Source organism: Aulonocara stuartgranti, assembly GCF_965226115.1.
Source record: "Aulonocara stuartgranti genome assembly, chromosome: 15".
Classification (NCBI taxonomy): Eukaryota; Metazoa; Chordata; class Actinopteri; order Cichliformes; family Cichlidae; genus Aulonocara; species Aulonocara stuartgranti.
In genome coordinates, this window is record NC_138951.1 from 11,068,780 (window position 1) to 11,092,394 (window position 23,615).

General features: G+C 39.1%; 2 protein-coding genes across 5 annotated transcripts in view; one reads left to right on the forward strand and one right to left on the reverse strand.

The window, feature by feature from the left end:
* Positions 1–2,866: 2,866 nt before the first annotated feature.
* slc22a16 (solute carrier family 22 member 16) lies at positions 2,867–22,135 on the forward strand. Of its 3 annotated transcripts, none has more exons than XR_014271576.1 (9): positions 2,867–3,511; positions 5,866–6,342; positions 7,214–7,331; positions 9,536–10,097; positions 11,430–11,557; positions 12,737–12,846; positions 13,213–13,312; positions 13,451–13,682; positions 21,390–22,135. XR_014271576.1 is itself a non-coding variant. In XM_082506768.1 (8 exons), the coding sequence occupies exons 1-8, from the start codon at positions 3,468–3,470 to the stop codon at positions 13,616–13,618; spliced, it is 1,707 nt and encodes a 568-aa protein (XP_082362894.1). In that variant the 5' UTR covers positions 2,867–3,467; the 3' UTR covers positions 13,619–16,582. The 3 variants fall into 3 exon arrangements, 1 of the variants encoding a protein (XP_082362894.1); XR_014271577.1 differs by lacking the exon at positions 21,390–22,135 and adding an exon at positions 14,988–16,582; XM_082506768.1 differs by lacking the exon at positions 21,390–22,135 and having other exon boundaries at positions 13,451–16,582.
* usta (uronyl 2-sulfotransferase a) overlaps positions 16,925–23,615 on the reverse strand; it is a 58,795-nt gene continuing 52,104 nt past the window's right edge. For both annotated transcript variants that reach the window (XM_082506769.1, XM_082506770.1), the window contains 3 exons: positions 19,567–19,664; positions 19,294–19,451; positions 16,925–18,430 (listed from right to left, as the gene is read on the reverse strand). In XM_082506769.1, coding sequence (XP_082362895.1) covers positions 18,138–18,430; positions 19,294–19,451; positions 19,567–19,664 — 549 coding nt within the window. In that variant the 3' untranslated portion in view covers positions 16,925–18,137. The remainder of the gene's footprint in view (positions 18,431–19,293; positions 19,452–19,566; positions 19,665–23,615) is intronic.

Genomic DNA, 23,615 nt, shown 5'->3' on the forward strand with positions numbered 1-23,615 from the left:
AAAACAATGTTTCTTTTGTGAGATGCAGGAGACTTCTCTCTCTCTCTCTCGCTCTCTCTCTGCAGACAGCATTATTCATATTGGAATGATTTGTCCAGATCTGGTCAAAATCAGCTGCCACGTGCAATGCGTTTGTTTCTGGCTGCCCCCCCCCCCCCTTTTTTTTTCATATCCTCCAACAAAACAGGGTCCAGAGAGACAGAGAGAGGCCGTTTAAGCTCTATCTACTCACATATACTTTAAAAGCAGTGTCTCAATATGGGGCCTGATATCACAGACCGATAGACCACCTGCTAATGAAGCAAAGGCAAAAATGCCTGCTGGATAAATTTGATAGCGGCAAGGCTTATAACCACACAGTAAGCTCTAAGAGGGCGAGAGTAAACCCAAAAGGGCTCATTTTGCTAATTATAGGTTACAAAAAAAATATCTAGAAATGAAAATCTCTTTTCATGGTTAGATAAGATAAACTGTCGAAGTTGCTTGCAAGTGGAATTTACTCCATGGTATTTTGTAAACAGCAGCTGGTCTGATATCTGCAGTGCAAATACAGGTTTCCTAACACAAAAAGCAGGAAAACTGGAACAAGCTGGACTAATACAGGTCAATCTGCACCATAAGATCAATGTGCTTCTTGTATTTTGGGAAACACACCGATGTCTGGATGAACTGCTGAAGTTTTGCACAGTGGGAAGTGGCCAGTTGTATCAGGAAGAGGTGAAGGTTACCGTGTGTTTACTTTCAACTGGGGTCCAAAATGACACACACACACACACACACACACACACACACACACACACACACACACACACACACACACATAAGAATAACTTGATCGTTTTATAAGATTCAGGTCCTCAAAACACTGTAAGCACTGTAAATACATAATAAATAGCTGGCAAGGGTCTCAGCTCACTACTCTTGAGCCTTGTGAGATAATTGTGTAAATGGTCTAAGTTGCCTTGAAAAATGACACACCCCTATGTTACGTTTTTTCAACTCACGTGACTGCAGAATAAACGTATTGTTATAATAATATTGTTATAATAAGCTTGTAGTTAATGACCTTAAGTAATAATTCAACAGTTGGGATTTTTGTGTACATTTGTGTAGTCTCATCTAATATGTACACATTGCACAATCAAGATTAACTGGATCATCAAATAAAAAAATAAATAAAAAAATAATAATAAAAAATAATAATAATAATAAAATAATAATAATGATCTTAACGTATATTTTTAGCTTTTTATTTACAACAACGGTAACATGCTCACATACTGGTTTAATAATAAGCATTAAAAGGGTCAATATGTTACAAGGTTACACATCTGAGGCAATAAAATAAACCTGTTTGACCTTTTTTCCACACCTCAATAAATGATTGCACAGCAACCAGTGGCAAAGATAAGCACCTTCTACCCCGAGAGACCGCATGATATACATATGCATACATACAGAAAAAGCTGTGAAAGTTAGCAACACTTCAAAAACTGGGATAAACGATCAAACCTATTAACTGGACTGACATAGATGTAAGAATATAAGATATAGTTGCTTATATTCCACACCATATTAACGCCATACAGCCTCACTTAGATGTGGAAGACGATTTATAGCTGACCATCTGTTTGTGTCATAAAATCTTACCCTTTTACATAAAACAAACACATTTGTGAAATGCAATTGACACAAATGCAACATGCAGTCTTGCTAGTAATGTGTCAATTACTTTTTAATGTCTAAATGTTAAACCTGATGACTTTCAAAGCAGACCTGCAGTTAATTTCACGGTAACACGCTGTTTAACAAATTGCCACAGTCAGCACGTACAACCTATTTCAATGATCCTTCTCCCGTTTTATTTCCCAGATGAGAAGGTGGAGTGAAAGCAAGTCAGTGTGATGGCAAAAGCAAACGCTGTTTAGTTTATAGTTTGTATTCGTATTCCTGCTGAATCCAGCCAAGACAAGATGCAGTGAGTCAATACAAACACAACGGCTGAACGTATCAATCATTAATCAAAGGATTCGTTAGGAGCACTTGGAGAAGCAGAGACACAGAACGGGCTTTGAAGTTCTAAATGTGGGTCTTGCACAGACGTGAATAACCTGTGATCTCACCCCACAAAAATGTGGTGAAGAAGATTAAATGCATTCATTAAATGTTTTTTTAGTCGCTCAAACTAAAATCAAATAAAATGCACACTTTCACAGAAGTAAGGACTTGGTCTGTAATCCATTGCTGCGTATACAAACACTACCCAGGCCAGCTATGTGTTTATGGTTACAGCTGTTTTGCTTGTTTTAATTCGAAGCAAACTATACATTTTGGAAGTTTGGATAGTTTATTAGAGCCATGTGAGGATGCTACTTTGGAGTCTGGGCATTTCTAGTTATTTCTTACTTCTTAAAATGTTAAATGCTTACTTAAATAAGCAATTAAAATAGCCATTGTTGCTGTTGCCACAATTTTGAGTGAGCTAGCCAAATAGAAAGAGGGAATGATTGCTGGTGCAGAGACAGGACCTTGAGATTATTATGAACCCAGCAGCTCATTACTGCTTTGCTTAAACTGTAAACACCAGGCACATTTAGAGTAACTAGTTGTTTCAGTGGCCGCTTGTTTATGTTGACCCTGATAGGGGTTAAACTTTACACGTGGACGTTATGCAAGGATAACCAGTTAACAACAGAATAAACAGATCTAATACTTCTACACATCACATCACACTACATCACAAGATCTTCAGTTTGCAGATAGGTATAGTCACAGGTGTATCAAAGCAAACAACTCTCATCACTACTTCACTTTGTATCAAAATGTGAAAAAAAGCCCTTGGATACATCATAGGTGCCATTTCCACAACAAAAAGTTCAAATTAGACTGATAAAACTAATGTAATCAAAGAGGTGATGTCATCAAACAAATGTTAAGTCATCATACAGACCTTTAAGTTTCCAAAACGTCATCATCATCACCAGTGATTTTCCCAGCTCATTTGGGGGTTTTAAGTGAATCTGAAGTTGGAAAGACACCAGTCTATTTATTAAAACCACCCAGTCACGTGTTACCAATTATGAAGACGCAATTCTGGAAAAGTGTTGTGCTGACTTTTTCATTTTAGTATCGCTGAGGTGTTGCACTCTGTAGAGAGCATGTGTCCAGATTTGAGGGCGGCTCGCTTAGTTTAAAAATAAAAATTAAAAAGATTTGGGGCAGTTGTCTATTTCATTATATCTGGGAAGAGAAGAGAGGGCGTTTTTTTTTTTAACACCAGCGTCTCGCTTATAAGGTAGTTGCCCCAGGAGCTCGAGTCTGTCAATAGCCGTGTGTATGTGTCTGCCCCTCCCACCCTGCTTTCGTGAAGGCCTCTGTTCATTATTTGGTGCTGATCCGCTCAGGAGCTGCTGCCCGCCAGGGAGAGACGCACCGGGAGCCACCGCACACAAACGCGCCGTCAGAAAATGTCTGTGGAGAAAGTATTCGACGAGCTCGGACATTTCAAAAGGTACCGTGAGGATTGGCATGTTTTCTCTATAGTCAGTTGAAACTTTACATTTTCTTTATTCTTTATTCGAGTGGGGGGAATTTTGTGGTAGGAGGCACCAACTTTAGAACCGTAAATATTACACATCCCACTTCACATTGCTATTTTGAAAACAAACACTATTGAAAGTGGGAGATGACGTAATTTGTTTTACAGCAATGATACGGTATTTTTTTTATCTATACAGATATATCCATGTTTCAAAAAGGGGGTGGACATTCGCTTAGAGAAACTTTTGTCACCTCTTTGTAATTTTGAAAAATAACTAATTACAGTTAGAAATGGGCCTGTGTATCTTTAGGAGACACATGGTTAATGTATTTAAACTATAAAGTTTATATATTCGTTTTTAGTAGGCTTTTTCAAAATGACTTAATAAACACACCTAGAATTATTTCTTTCTGTGCGGGTTGGTTTTACCTGACTACCTCTCCATCAGTCAAGTTGTTTTCCCACTTTTTAACCTAAAAACGTTTAGGGTTTTATTAAAAAGCTGGTAAAAAAGTTTTACCTTTCCACACAGGTTGGGTACACTGCTAAAATCGCGAGTCACCATTAATTTCTTTATATTTTGAAGATGGAGGAGCAAAGGTTGGATTGAAAATCAGTAAAAAAAAAAAAAAAGGCAGCCAGTGTCCAAAGAAGAACATGGATAGATTTTCAGAAAGCCCAGACAACTATTGCACGAAGTCACTTTAAAAATGACAAGAAAGTCTGACTCCTTGGAAGAAAACCGAGGCATGAGGGGTGTCTCAAGATGCTGTCTATGATATGTCCAGTGTTGGGAAGGTTACTTTTAAAATGTATTCCATTACAGATTACAGAATACATGCCCCAAAATGTATTCTGTAACGTATTCCGTTACGTTACTCAATGAGAGTAACGTATTCTGAATACTTTGGATTACTTAATATATTATCATGCTGGTTCATCAAGCGAGGGAGGGAGAGCTGTCATCGAGCAAAAACAGGAGCTGAAGCATGTAAATATAATAATAACCACTGCAGCCAAGAAGAGTGCCTGAAGAGCCCAGTTGTAAGTAAGCTATTAAGACTTGACTGCACACCGTGTTCCTCTGAAAACAATAAGTTCCGTTGGAGCAGCCTTTCAACGCCTCTCTCTGTCTCTCGCAAGCAAAGTTGACCCACACAACAAAGTAAAGCTATTTTTCGGCTAAGAGCCCGACACAGAACCCACCATATTAGCCAGAGGTCCCTTTACTATGGTTCGGAGCCGCAGACCTTCAGTAACAGTAATAAATCACACAGCAATAGTACATTCACGTAGTTGTAAACAGCATGATAATATATTAAGTAATCCAAAGTATTCAGAATACGTTACTCTCATTGAGTAATGTAACGGAATACGAATACATTTTGGGGCATGTATTCTGTAATCTGTAATATGTCTGTGAAGGTTCTCAGTCATCCAGGTCATCGTAGTCAAAGGAGCTTGCAAAGAAAAGCGTCTGGACTTCTTTAAGTTGCTTGAAGACGTTTCACCTCTCATCCGAGAAGCTTCTTCAGTTCTCCCTCTGTGGGGGGTCACTCCCACTAGGTTTATATCTGGGACTCTCCACCATTTGACCTTAGAACTAAAGAAGCTTCTCAGATGAGAGGTGAAACGTCTTCAAGCAACTTAAAGAAGTCCAGACGCTTTTCTTTGCAAGCTCCTTTGACTGTAATCTGTAATGGAATACATTTTAAAAGTAACCTTCCCAACACTGAGCACGGACTACACTGCCTATGATGCTACATTCTTTAGAGCTATACCTGTAGCATTCTGCCTATTAGCTTAGCACAACAACAACAAAAAGTGCTCTCTCACCCAGGAAACACGCAGAGAGAGAGCGTCACCCTGTAACCATGGCAACCGTAACGCCTGGAACAACAGAACATAGCTGTCAAACAAAACCCAAACAGTCCTGACCCGCGACAATATGAATTTCATATTATGAAACAGGAAAGTACCGCCGTGTAATCCACTTATTTCAACAAAGTAACTGTATTCTGAATACCACCTTTTTAAACGGTAACTGTAACGGAATACATGTACTCATATTTTGTATTTTAAATACGTAACGGCGGTACATGTATTCCGTTACTCCCCAACACTGGATATAGATTTGTTTTCTGAATAAATTACTACATTCAAAGCAATTGTCTTGAAACGATAATGCTGTTGGATACCTGGAAATGTCTTTTAGATTCCATTAAAAGTTGAACTATTAAGGTTGCCTTTGTAGAAGTTTTTTGTTTTTGTGGTGATACTGTAAAATCACCACAATAATTTTCCTGTATTCTCCTTCTGTCCAGATTTCAGGCATGTCTGTACTTTGCAGCAGTCTTCCAGGCCATAGCTTGTGGAATCCACTACCTGGCCTCAGTTTTTCTGGTGGAAACTCCAATTTTTGTGTCTAGCGTGCCCGGCAACATCACCGACGTTCTGTATGGTAACGTGACGGCAAGCAGCCTGGAAGAAATCTTACCAGACTTCAAATCAGGTAGTGGACCACTGGTGGTGAAGACAGCAGAAGGAGAACAGTGGGAGCTAAGCCGGTGCCGCTGCACCCTTCGCATCAACCCAACACACTTTTCGTATGACTTCGATGGCAACAAAACAGTGAAAGAATGTACAGGGAACTTTGTTTATGACCACACCGAAGTTTACCAAAGCATTGTGACCGACTGGGACTTGGTATGTGATAAAGAGTGGCTGGCCAAGCTGTGCCAGCCCACATTCATGCTCGGGGTGCTGATTGGAGCGCTGGTGTTTGGGGACGTTGCTGACAGGTAAGCAGGGGCTGCTGTAAGATGAGGTCAAGGTTATTTTCAGGCAACATGTAGAGTCAAAGACAGGGGTTAAATGTTACCATGTGACACTTTTTGAGTTAAGTTTTAAACAGGAAGGGCTGTCCTGGCATAGACTATATGTTTAAAAAAAAAAAAGGAACTTGCCAAAGTAGTTGTAATTCATGTAGTTGTAATTTCAGGATGTATGGCTTCACATTAGGTCAAGAAGGTAGTGGAAAGAAATTATTATAGTGAAAATGAGGCAGGACAAGTGAAAGCATAGTTGATGTAGATTGGGGGAAAAAGAAGTGGAAGGTAATGACTGGAGCAGAATGCAAAGCCAGATTTGAGTGGTTAGCATTTACATGTGCAGCTCAGGAGGTAGCGCAGGTCACCTACTAATCGAAAGATTGGTGGTACGATCCATGGTTGCTCCAGTCTGTTTGCCAAATATCCTCTGGCAAGAAACTAAACCCCAGTTGCTCTCCGAATGCGAATTCGTTTGATTGTTAGATAGAAAGCACTTGAGCAAAAAAGTGAAAAAAATGCTTGCATGAATGGGCGAATGAGGCTTGTTATATAAAGAGCTTCGGGAGAGTAGAAAAGCACTATATAAGAATCAGGCCATTTACCATTTACAGCAGTAAATTTTAGCAGAAAGCAGTCAGTCTTCTCCGTAACTTCATGCACAAGTATCATATTCCTGTCAAGCACTCCTGTCGAAATGATTTAAAACCACGTGCGACTGTGACAACTTTATAAGCCCCTTTTAATCGATTCCTTAACTGAATATACAAGCTCTTTTCTCTTCCTTTATTGGTCTGCTTGTCTCTGTAATTCTTTTTCACATAGTTTTCTTTCTCTCCACCAGAGTTGGGCGTGTGAAGATTCTGATGCTCACCAGCGTTTGTCAGTTTGGGTTCGGAGTAGCTGTAGCATTCTCCGGAAACTACTATTTCTTTGTGGTGCTCCGCTTTCTCCTTGCTATGGTGGGTACGGTTGTGAATGGTTACGTACCTGTGCGTGCGTGTGTTTTATAAAAAGCCAACGTGGGACAAGAGAAGTGGCATATTTGCAATGTTCTTCTTGCAAACAGCCACCAGTGGATGTTTCTCAGCTAAACAACCTCTTGTCCAGTCCCTAATGTTCTCAGGTAATATACTTGAATACACCCCCTGTAGGCATATTGCAGCTAAGCCAACATGCAAACCAAAAATACTCCTTAAATATGTAATTTAAGGAAATGTGACACAAACAGTGACAAACAGGTTTAGTTTGTCTTTATATTTAAACATGGGTTTGTTTGCTTTAGATGCAGATTATTTCATATCTGCTTAAACTAACACCCCTAAGGAAGGCGGTCTGTATGGTTACAAGTCCACATGTCAGTACATTAGCAGTGGTAGGGCAGCTACAGCTGTTGTTTTTCACATAGAGTCAGGCCCTTGTACACTGATACTGCACAGCTACACTATGAAACCACACGGCAAACCTACAAAGACATATCCCCAAATCATTACTATGAACTATAAATTTGTTGTGTGCTGGTACTGTGTACAACAAGAGCATGCAGTCAGTTTCTCTTTGTTCATAAGTTCATAAGGTTGAACACAAAGGATATACTTCAGGTTTACTAGCATGATCATAACCTTATATTTAAAGTCTGAGGAACATAAGTTTTAAAAGACTAATACAGATATTTGCTGATTTAAAAATCTGATATTCCAATATATCGACCGATATTTTCCAAAACAGATTTCCCTAACATTTGTTATGTGTAGTTATTTGCTTATTTGTTTATACTCTGTCCGACTCTGTTGGGATTAGCTGGTTGTTGGGCGTTTCAAACACGGTTGCCAGCAGGGAAGCTGCAGAGTGCCATCTTGTGGACAAATTATGGTACTGTGCAAAAGTCTCAAGCCACCTCTCACTCAGCATTTGCAGCTGTTTATTGAAACATGAGCTAACATACAAGGAAATACAATAAATAGGACAGATTCTGCAAAGGTCTAACAAGTTTTTAGGGAATATTTGGTATGACCACCTTTATTCTTTGACAGACCCTGAACTCTCACTTTTTAGTAATTTCTTTAAGTTGTCTACAGGAATAGTTCTCCATGCAGCGTGAAGGACATTCAAAGCTCTTCTATGTATGTTGGCTGTCTTATGTTCTGTTCTCTATCAAGATGATCCCATAGCACTCTGGGGAAGCCAATCCACGACTAATAGTGTTCCACTGTGATTTTTTTTTCTGTCCAGGTGTAAATGGGTTTAGGATTATTGCCAATATGAAAAATGAAGTGCAATTACATTATTTCCTAACGGTATTGCATGGTGGATCAAAATCTGATGGTGTTCAAATATCCATCAATTTTGACAAGATCCCCAACATCACTGGTTGAAACGCCACCCCAAACCACGACACTGTGTTTTAAAGATGGCTGCAGACAGTCGCTATTGTACCACTGAACTGACATCCTCTGTAAATATTGATGATGACTTAAACCAAAAAATTTAAATTTCGATTCATTACTCCATAAGATCTGTTCCCACTCAAATTCAGTTCAAGTCTTCTATAATTTGGCATACCTCTGCCTTTTCTCCCATTTCCCTTTCATAAGAATGCCTTCTTGACAGCCACCTTTCCACTCAGACCGTTTCTGGTGAGGCTGTAACCAACAGTAAATGGATCAACTGATTGACCAGATCTATCTTTCAGATCTTTGCTGTCTTTTCCCCCCAGTTTATCCCTGAATGATTCATAGGTCAGTGTTAAGTGGCTTAACAAACAAAGAAACAAAAACCACAAACCTCCCAAAGACAAATTAAACAAAAGCAAAAAATTTCAGCCACCAGGTCAGGTAAAAAGTCTGGACTGAAAATGAGTGAAAAAGCAGCCAATGTCCAAAGAAAAACTTCAGAAGGCCTGTTTCTCAAGTGCACTTTAAAAATCTTAAGAAAGTCTAGCTCCTTGGAAACCAAATATTAAGAAATGATGGATGACTCAAGACTTTTGCACAGTACTATATACAACATCAACATCTGTAACATGTTAGAAGGGCATTTTGTCCATCTCTTATTTTATTTTTTTACATTTTCATTTCTTGGCCACTTTATCTGTTTTCTGTGGAAAACTGCTATTAAACTGCTATTAAAATGACTAGTTCCTATTTCTCATCTTTGCTTTTGACAGGTGTCTAGTGGCTATCTGGTGGTGGTCTTTGTCTATGTAACAGAGTTCACTGGCAACAAGGTACGCACATGGACATCGATGCATGTGCATGCAGCCTTTGCTGTTGGCGTCATGATGGTGGCTCTGACTGGTTACCTGGTGCGGGTGTGGTGGATCTACCAGATAGTCCTCTCCGTATGCACCGCACCTTTCTTGCTCTTTTGCTGGAAGTTTCCCGAGACTCCCTTTTACTTGATGGCCAAGGGCCGCTATGAGGAAACTGAGAAACTGCTGAATGTGATTGCCCGCGTCAACGGCCTTGAATGCAGGCTGAAAGCTGAGGATCTCCTGGAGCCAGGGAAGAGAGAAGATGGCAAAAGTCTGCTGAAGGGAGACACAGACGAGCAGTCATCCAAGCCTGAGAAGAAGCTGACCATCGTGGACCTGTTTGGCAGCTGGAGGATGGCCGGTCGTACATGCACAGTCTGGGCCATCTGGTTCATCGGCAGTCTGGGCTACTACGTCTTCTCTCTGGGCTCAGTAAATCTGGGAGGAAACCAGTATGTTAACCTCTTCCTTGCTGGTAAGTGATTGTCACATGAGTGTGAATTTGGTACTGAGATTGCAAAACTATAAACATGTATTTAATATTGTGATCATATTGGCACTTTTTTTTTTTTTACCTTTGGTGTCAGATGTAGAATAGTGTCTCTGCTTCTTACTCTACTTCAGAGTGTTTCCAGTGAGTCTGGAGATGATTTAGTTCACCTGTTTAATCTAAAAACAACTCTTGCTACTTCTAAGTTGAGCAGAACCTTATGTGGAAATTTCAAACACAGTAAAAATGATATGTTCCTCTACTTTGCTTTGTTTAGTGCTCTGTATATGTAACCGAGAGTGAAATCAGACTGCGAGGACTCAACAAAAATAGCAGCGCTCCATCTTTAAGCTAAATGGCTTCCTCGTGGTTTTCTGTCTGATTGAGAAAATAGGATTTACAGTCTAACAAACATCTTTTAGTTGAACTGATATAGTGTTCATGTAATGCTATTTGAAAACACGGGATTTTATTTAACCTTTGACTCAGGACAGAGGAGGTGGAGCCTGGACAAAACAAAAGGTTAATAGGGAGAAGAGACATCCTCCTGGGGGATGTAACAGTACGATCACTTAATTATAAAATAAGTTTGCAGAATTTATTACTAGCTGTGACTTAGGTAGGTAGGTAGATTATTAATCCCACAAGGGAAATTGTTGACATTAGATAAGAGTAAAGATTGTGGCAGATAACCAAATGTGTAACCAAGTCGACCAAGAAAAAGTCCACTTACCTCCATCTTTACCTAGAGGTCGAGTAGAAGAATATTTCTGCCACCTCTCCCTTAAAACTGTCATGAGTCTAGAAGCATGATTGGATAATGATGTTGTTTGGCTTGTTTTTGGGTTTTTTATTGGGGTTTTTTTTGCATTTCACAACTCTCCAGTAGATTTCCATTCAGGACAGTAAACTTGAAGGTTTTTTTCAGATTTGACTGTTGATTCTTAACATGCAGATTGGATGTCTAGGTCATCACTGAAATTGAGGTTAACATCAAAATGACTGCTGAAATGTGTTTCAGGATGACTGCTTAGAAATATAATTGTAAATTATGTTAATTCAAGTCACAAAGTAATTGTTTTAAATGAATTGTCTTGTATCTTCACGCTCAACGGAAAGTGTATTTTTAATCTTGATCATTTAATTGCCAGAGGAATATTTAGTGAGTGATCCCCATTTACTTCCATTAGAGGCACAGTGAAGAGCATATCTGGGAGGCAGCTTTTCAGATGGTTATTTAGGTCCTCCAGATAGAATGTCACTGTCAGTGCCAGTGATAACCCCTGACAGAGAGCGGCTGTGGTTGGTTGTTTCCAGGTGCAGTGGAGCTCCCCTCTTATCTGGTTGGCTGTTTTGCAATGGATCGGATTGGAAGGAAGAAGACGTGTGCCCCATCTCTGCTCCTGGCTGCGGTCGCCTGTTTTCTCGTTATTGTGGTACCTGCTGTACGTACAGAGATGCACCCTACCCCCACCCCCACCCCCCACCACCAAAAAAAAGTTCAGCTGTTCACAGAAATCTGCAGTCATCTTTAGGTGCAAGTGTCAGAGTTCAACAGTACCAGCCCAGTGACAAGGCAATAAATCAGACAGTCCAAACTGTACAAGTACATGTACTTTAAGAAACTCTCTCTAACATGTGTTAAGTTCTGAGGCAACTTTGCAATCCTAAGCTATACCGCCATGTCTTTTTTGGAGGGAAGAGGCTTCGTCTTGGTAACTCTTACAAATGAGCCATGCTTGTAATCCTGCATCCTAACTGCATGTGGAGCTTTACACATGTGACAGTGATGCTTCTGCTTACAAGATAGAATAAATATAGCATAGAGTTACTTAAAGTACTTGTACTCTAATGAACTCGACTGTTATTGCGATGTATTTTGTGATCACTGACCAGTACTAATGAGATCCGACACTTGAAGCTCCCAACATGTGTTCTGAGCTCTGACCCAAATTAGCACTGTTCATGGATGAGCTGGCAAACAGCTGGTACTTCATTTTTAAATAAATATGACCTTTGATCTTAGGAGCCACGCAAACAGTGAAAGATGGAAAAAAAATAGCAGCATGCAACCCTGCTGACACGGCAGTAGCGACCCTTTTACTCACACCTGTTCATTCCAGCTGTCATGAATCCAGTTGCAGTCTCATTAAGTTCCAGTTTGTTTCCAGCACTTCTTAATAGAAACCACACGATAGCTTGGCTGTATACAGTTTATACACTGCTTTGTAGTCAATGGGAATTAATAATCAAATACATTTCATTTTACATTCAAGCTTATTCTTCACTTAGTTACCATATATTAACATGTATGTTTTTATGGATGTTTTAAGTCAAGGGCATGTTTGACACACAATCAGAACTTGTCAGAGAGTATAATAATGAATTAAATTATAGTGACTGACAGAGCAACACTTATTAAGTTCGTTAAGTCTCTGATGAGCAAGGGCAATCAGGTGTACAAGTACTTAAGTACAAGTACTTACTTGTGCTTTCTTGAGTTTTTAAAAGTAGTATATGCACCTGGAATTTAGTTTTGTTATTTGGTGCTACGTGATTAAAGCTAAATTGAATTGAAATCTTTGTCTTTCTCTTTGTTTTTCTTTCTCTCTTCATTTCTACAGGACATAGAGATCCTAACTATTGTTCTGAGTATGATAGGAAAGTTTGCTATTGCAATTGCCTTTGGTCTCATCTACCTCTACACCTGCGAGCTTTACCCGACTATCATCAGGTAAGCACGCTAAAGAGTTTTGTTTTTGTTTTAAGGGTTTGCTAAAACTGCTAAAACTATTATTTTTTTCATATTGCAAAAACTAAAGAACTCTTTATACGTGAAACAGAAAATTCATGCATTCATATACAACCATAATTTCAGGTTAAAGTTGATTTGATTTGGAAATCATTGCATTCTGTTCTTGAGAGCTTTACTGGAATAGGGGTTTGTACTTTGCTGCTATATTAAGGGCAAAGTTTCATGTTTGAATCTTCCACTTTAGAACTAGCTAGACCTGTGAACTAAATTTAAAAACTGAAATCAATGTAATATTCCGACTTTTAATTAATTCTAACAGAGGGAGTAATGCTGCTCTTCCTCCAGGTCTTTGGCAGTAGGTAGTGGCAGTATGATGTGCCGTGTCGGCAGTGTGGTGGCCCCTTTCTGTGTCTACCTGGCTGACATCTGGATCTACCTACCTCAGGTATAGAAATGCATTTAATGTTTTAGCTGTCAACTTCCATTTGTTCTCATTTATCATAGTTTATTTCTAAGTTTACCCTGGCAGCACTGCTAAATTAAAAAATTTCCCCCCTTTTTCTCAATCACAACCTGTGTTTAGCTTATTGTAGGAATCCTGGCATTAATTTTTGGAGTACTCGCACTGTTTCTGCCTGAGACCCTTGGCAAACCTCTGACAACCACCTTGGAAGAGGCTGAATCTCTGGGACGTAAGCCCAGCAAGATGAACGACAGACTGGAGCTGAACCAGCATGGAGCAAAAGCTTGAGCCGTACACTTCAGGGAACACAGAGATCTACACACAAGGAGACAAGCTGTGGAAGAGAGACGAGGTAACAACAGTTAAATACCTGGAAACAAAAACGACATAGATTAATAGGATGGTTGGAAAAAAGTGAAAAACAAGAAAAGATACGTTTTTATGATAACTTGTGAAGTGACTTTTTTGTTGACATTTTGTTCTGTAAAGTGACCAACAGCTTGATATTTTAGGAGGCCTGAGAACTTCCTCACAATCTTCTGCTCTATCATGTAAACACCACAAAACAATGAAAATCATGTGCCATGTGTGGTAATTTGTGAAAGCATACTTTGAGTCTTTTTTGTAGTTTCGATCATAATTTCTATTACTGATTTTAACTTTGTACTTAAAATTTTTTTCAAAATTTCTTGGAACACAGCTACAAATAAGACAGACATGACAGACAATAGAAAGACTTTATTTATTTTTAAATCAAATGAAGTTTTTGTAGTTATAGGCAGAACAAAAGCAGATTTTTATGTTAGGTCGTCAGGTGTTTCTTGCCCTGTTGGGCTTCTTTCAAGCAGTGTTTCAGCGGGTATCCTCCTGCTCTTACCACAGTGTTTATATTACCGACAAGAAGTGATGACCAAAACTATTAAAATCAGACTCCAGCTGTACTGAACCAAGTCATCCTTTAAAACAAAGTTATCAAAGCTAAACTGCTGCACATTTTTTGGCATCTCCGACCATCTGACCAGATCATGGCAGTGCCTTGGTTATTTTATACCATAATAAATCGTATGTCGTGTATCTAGAATGTATTATTCTAATATTAAATAAGTGCCTTCAACTTGCCTTTTAAGGCTTTCTTTTAATCTCAGGACATCAGTTTTGCTGTGAATCTATCACTGGATTTATCCTCAACTGCCTCTTGTTAAAGATCAAATATTTAAAGGTAACAAAAGAGCAAAGTTTTGCACACCATTGTTAGACCTTTATTAGTTCTTCTTCTTCCTATTATTGTGACCTTTATTAAAGGTTAATGAATTTTCTAATTACCCATAAACATTACGGCGATCACAATAACAGTGTGCAGGAGTTTTTTAATTGCTCATCTTGTCTAAGATGCCATTGCTGAGCTTTACTATGCCTTTGTTATCTAATCTGTGTGCATGTGTGGGTATAACTGAGTAGAACAGTCAAGTTAAGATTTTTTTTATATGCGCTTATATGCAATCAGACGCTAGGCAGATTAAGAAAAGAAGCATAATAGTACCTTATAGAGTCTTCAAGAGTCAAATATGATCTCCAGATGTTTGGACCAAATACAGGGATGGACCACAACACTGTGGAGATGTACTGTATATACCTGATTTACAATATTATGTTACAGTTATGGTGCATTAATCCAAAGGAGAAAAAGAACAGCGGCTGGTGTTCTAAAACTGGTGACTGGTCTGCAATCAACAGTATGGACTTTTCCATTAATAGCATCCTCGTCTTATTTTGATTTACAATAAATATGCAGAGGATTGACACTGGGGTTTATGGCTTTTTCATTCTGTTCATATGAACTGGCTTTAGTTAGCACAGTTTTACAGTGATACAGAAAGAGACTTTATAAACCTCGGTAAAGGAGCAAGTGAATTCCTTCCATTTGTCAATAAGGAAAGTTTGAACTTGGTGCTGGAAATGCAAAAATAATACAGCAGGTCTGAGGATACGGTGCCTATATACATTAACAGCTTTGTGTTTGATGGTGAAGGGGAAGTCCCACAGCCACAGTGACATTCCCATCGCCATTACCGAATACATAAAGGTCCTCTGTGTTCAACTTTTCAGGAGAAAACTACCAGTTTTTATGTGTGTGTGCTTATGTGTATGGAAAAGTACTAAACATGAGTTCTTCTAACGTGAACTTCCAGTTCTGGCGTGATACTGGTGCCTCAAATAGAGTGGGGGCTATTACTGGGCTAAATGGAGCGAGTAAGGATGTAAGGATGTTGTTATCAATCTGCTTCATGTAAGTGATTATCTCCTGTTGTTGACGATGTGCCAAAATTCTGAAAATGTAATGAATGTTTGTGGATATTTCCAAAAACATTTTGTCACTCAAATTTTTCAAGATTTAAATAAAAAAACATTTGAGTATTACAATGAGTGATGACTATTTACGCTTTATTGAGTGCACCTTGCTAGTATTCGGTTGGAGCACCTGTTGTGTTCAGAACAGCTTTAGTTATTTGTGGCATATATTCAACAAGGTGCTGGAAATATTCACACATTCACATTGTGCTCATAAAGCAGTGGTAAGATGTGGCATTTAAACACTGTTCAGGTCCCAGAATACGGCAAGAAAATGTCCCACACCCCATTTAAACACCATCTGTGGCCTGAACCATTGATATAAGTCGGTATAGATCATGATGGTTTTCATGATGTTTACGTCCTAGCATAAATGTCTGAGCAGAATTCAAGATATCGGGCAACATTCTTCCAATATCCTGTTGAATTGTAGCCACAGTTTCCTGCTCTTAGCTCAAAGGAGTGGCACCTGGTGTGGCTGCTTTAGGCCATCTGCTTCAAGATTTGACATGCCAGAATAAATACTCTTGTGCATACAGAGCTGCATGCTAGGTATGTATAGTAACTCATGCCCCGAGTTACACAGTTACTTAGCTTGAAGTGGTATGGCCATTCTCTTCTGACCTCCGACATCAGCATGGCATTGTCACCCAGAGAAATGCTGCCAAGTGGATATTTTCCATTTTCTTCTGACTCTACTCTGTTAACCCTGTGGTGGTGTGGGAAAAATCCCAAAACATCATGGTACCAACAACATGCCTCAACGTCCCCAAAATTACCTTTCTGTCTTTAAGGGCCACTTTTTTTAAAGTGGTCAGTGAGTGAATGCCCTCTCTTAAACAAAGGTTCTTGGAAAAAATGCCTACATATTATATATATACATATAGTTAGCAATTCCCCGAATGGAGTCACCATAATAAGTCTGTAAAAAGTACGTTTTTTTCTGTATCAAAACCATTTTTAAGTAAAACAGGGGCAATAGCTGCAATAGTAAGAGGACATTTATTGACGGTCTTTGTTAGTTGTTCATTCATTGTCCATTGTTCATTCTAGACACCCTTAAATGCCGAAAATTGTTTTATAGCCACCAGCATAAACAACAACAAAAAAATGTGAGCGTTAAACATTGTTTTTTTTTTATCTTCCTGAGAATTTTATATGGAATGCAAATGAATAGAAAACAATAAATAAAACTAGCAAAAAACAAAACATGGAACATAATGATGAAGATACGCAGAACAGAGATTAAGATGGTAGAGTGAAATGTTTAGTCACGTAATAGCTTATGGTTAATTGTTTTTTTTAAACATCTGTGATGAAAAAGCACTGTGGAGCTGCTGGATAATTAGAAATAAGTATTAACTGGGCTTGGTAACACTTCACACACTTTGATGATAACATTAATATACAGAAAACCCTTAAACAACAAATAATCTGAGTTGAAATGACAGGCAAATCAGCATTCAGTTGTGACCAAATCCCTCATTTTGCTGCAGATGTTAAGGAAATGTCACCTAACACAAAGTGCAGTGTATTCATACAGTTTTGCAAAAAAAACTGCTATTTGGCAAGCTCAATCTTTTAAACTTTGGAATACAAATTAGGCTTCATAAAGGCTTTTAACTCACTCTACAGTATCAACATATAGCCTGTCCCAAATAATAAATCTTTGCTAAAATACACAGCTTGTTTGGTCAAACTCAATCATTCATGCACACTTTTGGAATTCTCTGAATTCATACTTGAGTGCTCGCAGTTTAACCCTCATTTACACCTAATAGTATTTAACAAATTACACAAAATTACACAAAATGTTATAAACCAATACTAAAACAAATGAACTGACTATGTCACAACTCTGCCAGCTGTGCACAGAACTTTCTGCCACACAAATCCCAGAACCCTTAGTAAGGTCTGACAACAGTCCTGGAAGACTAATATACCTAAAAGGCTTATGGCACTTTTTAAAATTCACAACAACATCCAGCTTTCAGGACATCAAACCTCTCATAAAGTAGTAATCTGTCTTGGGAAATGCCTTTAATTCCTCTCCTATAGTAAACAACCTGGCGATAACATTTAGCACATTTCCAATCACAGTTAGCTGTCCAGATCTTGCACTAATCTCTCCCTGGAGATGACAGCGACAGTACGGTTTTTAAACGAACCCAAAAAGAAGCCCAAATTATAAAAAGGAAAACTTGAGTCAAGCAGATTGAGTTGAATATTATTTCCCATTGCCCTTGGTCAATTTATAAATAGAGCATTTTGTCCATCCAGTTTCTCAACTCTACAGTTTTCAGTGCTGAGCCTGTCAGTTTGGGAGTTGCACCTCAATTCTCTGGGTGACGCTGAAAGATTGAAACTCCTCCCCTTTGTCCTCAGGGTACAGTTTTCTTTAGCCAGTTCTAGCTAAGCAGCCGTTACGTGGCTGCGTCTAATGTTCATCGAGCATCCCTTAGGGATGAACCAGCCAGCTATTTGCATCCTCCAGATCCGTTTCCAGTTCCTCGTCTTCATCCAGAGGCTCTGGGGTTCGAAGGGCCAGTTGCCGCAGGAAATCATTTGAATAGGCGGGGGGTTTGGAAACAGACTTCAGGCCGATTTTTTTCTTCGTGAGGTGGAACTGGTCACGGACGAAGTTGTAAAACTCGTACTCATAGCGCATGCGGTGATACAGCACCTGCAGGGCCTCTAAAGTGGGGGTTTGTTTACGCACAGTGCCTGTCATGTTTCCCATTTTCCTATAATCTGCAACAAAATGATGGAGAGACAAAAAAAATAAAGTTCAGCAAAGACTAAAATCAAAATGTTTTAAAAAAAGTTTCAAGCACATTTATTTAGACAGGAAATTACTTAATAACTATATCATATATCATCATCTTAAGCCACTTATTTTTCCAGTTAAGTAGCAAGTGATTGCTGTTTAATGTGAATGATTCATATATCACCACATCTATTTAGATATCTTGCTACTAAGTCATCATGACAAGCGGTTCGCTAAGCTGGACAAAAATAACATGCAGCTCTTGGTATTTCTTCCTAGCTATATCTGTCACTATGGCCTTCTTGCTCTGCTTGTCCACCACTACTATGCCCTGTTGGTTAGCCATCACCAGTTTGTTTGTCTGTATCTGGAAGTCACAGGATCTTGACTACTATCCATATGAGTGCTAAGAGTGCTACCTAACTCTTATTGCAGCTCTTATAAAGGTGATATTTTTGATAAATCACATACAAAAGGTGTTGCTACCTTTTGTATGAAGTCACTAAATATTTCTCGTAATAAAGATCACCCCAAATCATGTAATAGCACATTTTTATGACATTCAAAATAAACAGATAAACTGTATCTTGTGATCAGAACCTCATTAAAAAAAAGGTATGGATAAATCAAATCATGAGAACTAACTCTGTCCTGTGTGGAAGTTAGAGCATTTTAACGGTCACTACCAGGCTATGCAAATTTGTGACAAAATACCCGCAAAACTATTCACATTCTAATTACGTTGATCACGTTACCATGCTAAAGACTTTTTTATTGTCTTGTATAGGAAAACATTCACTCGATACTCTGACAGCATAAAACATTCTATATCACAAGGTGCAGCTACCAGGGCTCTTGTAGATGTTGAGTACTCCAGTAAAGTAATGAGGTAAGAGCCTCTCTAGCAGGAGCAGAACGTCCTCCAGCTCTTCCAATATCCCCACAAGGAGGTAGTTCTCCAGCACATTCTGTTTGGCCCTCTCCAAAGCCCATACTCCTGGCTCTCTGTGTGAGACAGAAGGAAAATAAGACCAAGAGAAAGTTTGCACTAGAGTAGCATTACTTGGAAAGAAATATTACCAAGCTTTTGTAATGCAACTTGACAAAATCTCATAAATACCTGCACTGAGGATGCTGTCCACAGAAGTAGGGGATGATGTAGAAAACCCTTGGGTTGGAGCACTCAGGGTAATTCTCTAGGATGCAAACATTGATGTCCTGAAAGCAGACAAGCACATATGAGTCTTTATATTTTTGCTTTACTAATAATTTATGCTTTTTAAAAAAAATTTATTCTACTTGCAGTGAATTTGATCTCAATCAGAATTGCAATTATTTCTTTTTACCACTAGAGGAAGCTATTCACTTGCACTGCCGTGAACCTGGACTGCTTGCCTGTCATTACCCCACAAGCCAAAGTGCTTTGTCAAACCACATCTTGTGCACAAAGATAAGCTCTTCCCTCTCATCTCAGTTGATCTCATAGGCTATGATACCACATAGGAAGAGAAAGTATTCTCAAATGAATTCGTGTTTAACTTAAAGATGTCACGATTAAGATAATGAGACCAGAGTTGTGAAACTTGAAAAACCACTTATCTGAAAAGCTATTGAGTAATGAATGGAAAAAAGACAGTTGCAGGAGTGAAGCTGGCCAGCGACTGAGTGCCACGGAAACAGCAGTCAAATCCATGTCAGGTGACGTAAGCCTCAGGGATAGCAACAAGTCCTGAGCAACAAAACACTCCACGAAGCATGGCTCACATCCACACACAGCAGCAGGCACATGTGTGCACAAGGCTTGCGCTCAAATATGTCACCTACAGTAGGACCAGACTACATGCATGAGGCAAATTTAGAACATTTTGTCATAGGTTGTTGTTTAGATTTATACCATAATGGCTCTGTAATGACTAACTTAAACAGCAATTTGGCAAAAATAGTCTAAGCCTAACATGGATCATCACAAAAATGGCCAAGTCCGACAGGACAAAAGTCAGAGAGCCTCACGAAGGATCCAAGCTGCTGCTCCTGCTGCTGCAGGTGTGGCATAAGAAATCATCTGAGTGCAATAGGAAGCTTGAAACAGAGATGCTGACTGGAGTGTAAACATAGAAAAAGGCATAAATCATGTGTAGAAGAGCATGTTTATATGCTTAAGTGTTTATGTGTCTTGGAGACATTTGCACACTCATTGCTAATGTTTCTATTAGCCTCGACTTATTTATTTCCAGTTGTATTTTCTGGCATGAAAGCCTTACGAGAACCCCTCATTGAAAAATGTTGCCATCAGGTCTGCTCAGGGTTTTTCATACAGTCTCAAACATCTTTTTCTAAGGTTGTACAACCTTTGTTCTCAGACTACATAAAGAAAAACTGAACCCAAAAGCCTGTTAAAACAAATGCAAGAAAGATCCTGGATCCTCTGTAGGAGGGGCAGGATTGCAGTAGATGTTGCATAAAGTCTGAAATACTTGCAAGTAAAATGACTTAAAGGCTCCAAACGGAGAAAAGACTCAACTACAACATCATGGACTTGATATTTGAAATAGTGATATCACTTTAGCATCTATCTAAGCTGCAATCACAAGATGAAGCCTTGTGCAGCATGCGCTGGAATGAAATAAATTATTCACCTGATTAGTTAGATTTTTCTTGTGGCTGAAAACTGTGGTACAATTGTGCCTCTGATTCACAGAGTGGCTGCAGGGTGTGTTTGAACTTTATGAGTGACTCCTCTCAGCTGTGCACTGGGAACAGGACTTATTGGTGATCAGTGAAGCAAAAGACTGGAAAACCCTTCAAAGGGAACCACAACAATACCCCAGAGGAACCTTCAGGGAAAAAAAGAAAAGTTCAGCACTGTACTATTGTTAGTGTACAAGTCTTGCGCAGACTTGCGTAAAGTTTGCCATGTTTTTCTTTCATTTTTCATTTCACTAGCCCGGACCACATCTTCAAGACATTGTTTCTTGAAGGAAAACAGTAGGTGGAATAAAGCTAGATCCAGGAATGGAGATCTAGACAGCGGTTTTGGTGAAGGCCTCAGTGAGGACTGGAAGGCAGCTCGCGGACTGGGCAGATCCCCAGGTACTAATGACAGGTTTATGAAGCGCCATTCTATTTAAAGAATGGTGATGTGAGTGGATCCAGTTTCATCAATTATGAGTATGTTCTTTGATGGTAAAAGATGCAAAAGCCATATACACTAAAACAAACAAAAACAGACAGGAAGTGGCACATTCGCTGACAGAGACCCTCATGCGTCAACATTTAGGCGATTTCTGGGAATCCAGCCACAGCTTGTATACAACAACGCACACACGTACACACACACGCGCAGACAATACGCACTCTCTTTAGAAAGCCTTATTAGTATTTCAAAGACAGTTCCTGTGTGCACACTCAAGCTCATTGTTCCTTTTCTCACTGTGGATTATGCCAACAGAGCATTCACAGAAACTGTAGCAAAATAGGCACTAATCTGTACAATGGTCTCCCATTTCACTGAATGGAATGTAGACATAAATTAAATCAGGGGTAATTGATGATGTTAACCTTTCCCATGGGACGTTTTGCATTCAAATTTGAGAAAACAAAAAAAGAACTTTTTGTTTGTATTTGCTATCTGGAGGCAGTGGAAAGACGCTTTCGCTTTTTGAGTTAATCTTTTGAACACATGAGCAAGTGGGTGCCTTTTAAACAGGTACATCAGCATTTCTAGTAAAGATTAGAGGTAATAACTGTAATTTTAATATTCTTTAAGTTTTAGGCCTATTTTGGGCTTAACCATTCCATTTATTTTTCTGGTAATTTTACAAAATGGTCTTGAGGCTTCCTGACTGAATTTAATATTTAATGTTGGTAATCCACTTAACACTGACCTATGAATCATTCAAGCAGGAAAAGGCATCTAACTCAAGGGATGAACCAGCGTCGTGTCTACATAAAACAGACAAAATAGCAAAGAAACTATTTAAAACTTTACCTTTAGGCACTTTTTACGCGCAGCCTGTCACAAGAAAACAGAATCTGTTCCCATGTCTTTAGTCGAATCTGTTAAAATGCCAAAGTTGACTAAGTTTGACATATCTTGGCATAGTTTGCAGTGTGTCCTTAAAGAAATTTAAGGCAGCAAGCCAAATTAGGTTTTAATTATTAAAAGAGTGAGGACCTATGCTTTGCACTCATGGTTTTCCTCAGTATCAAAACACTGATTATAGTTATGTTACACAAACCACAGAAATTCATTAAAAAAAAAAATCTGTAATGAGTGAACCTTATGTGTTCGTTGTGCCTTAGGCCAACAGTGTGACACACCACCTGTCTGTTATTGTAGTGAAGGCAGGCTAAGGCAAGACTGGTGCCAGTAAACCCTCTAATATAATTTGTGTATTTATTTAATAAGTCTACTTGTCATTTTAAATGTTGGATTATGTCAAATTACTGTGGGAATCTCATCTGATCGAACCAGTATTTCCAAGTCTTGAGAAAAAGCTGGGCCTTTTAGGTTCAGTGAGGACAGACACTCTTTTTTTATAAGTGTTTGCAAGCGTATTCATATGTAGGCTGCCACGCATGCACTTTGTACTTTGCGGCAAGACAGAGGTTGATTTAGTACTGTCAGCGGATGCATCTGTATTTTGTTTTAATTCATTAAAAAACATGCACATGCACACACACAAAACAGTCAAACACTCAGCTCAATACAATATAAATTATCCAACCACATCATTCCAAGTTGGCATTTTAAAGCAACTTAAATTTGCATAATGGTTCACAAAATAACTGCAAATGTGGTAAATATCATGTGTGTCTGAGTGTGATTAAGTGTGTGCGTGCTATGTTCAACTGACCAGTGCATGCCTTTGTATAAAGTAGCATGTGTGTATGTAAAAGGGGGTGTGGGCACTGACGGAAAATCCAAGCCGACCACAGGAATGTCTCAGTAACACGTGCATCAGGCTCCCTCGGCCCCGGCTAGCAACTGACAGCGCTCTTTCATCAACACCTCACATACAAAACCAACACAGGGCAAGCAGGCTGAAGCACACCAGGTGGAGGATACAGCCATGCCCAGTCTGAGGGGTGATTCTTAACATTAGGGGTACTCTTTCCGTACATACTTGAATTTGTACTTATAGTGTGGACATTCATCTTCCCAATACT

Coding starts and splice junctions, on each gene's coding strand:
- slc22a16 (XM_082506768.1), top strand. CDS start 3,468: ATGTCTGTGGAGAAAGTATTCGACGAGCTCGGACATTTCAAAAG. Junction 12,847..13,212: donor CTTTACCCGACTATCATCAG/GTAAGCACGCTA, acceptor CTCTTCCTCCAG/GTCTTTGGCAGTAGGTAGTG. Junction 13,313..13,450: donor TCTGGATCTACCTACCTCAG/GTATAGAAATGC, acceptor ACCTGTGTTTAG/CTTATTGTAGGAATCCTGGC.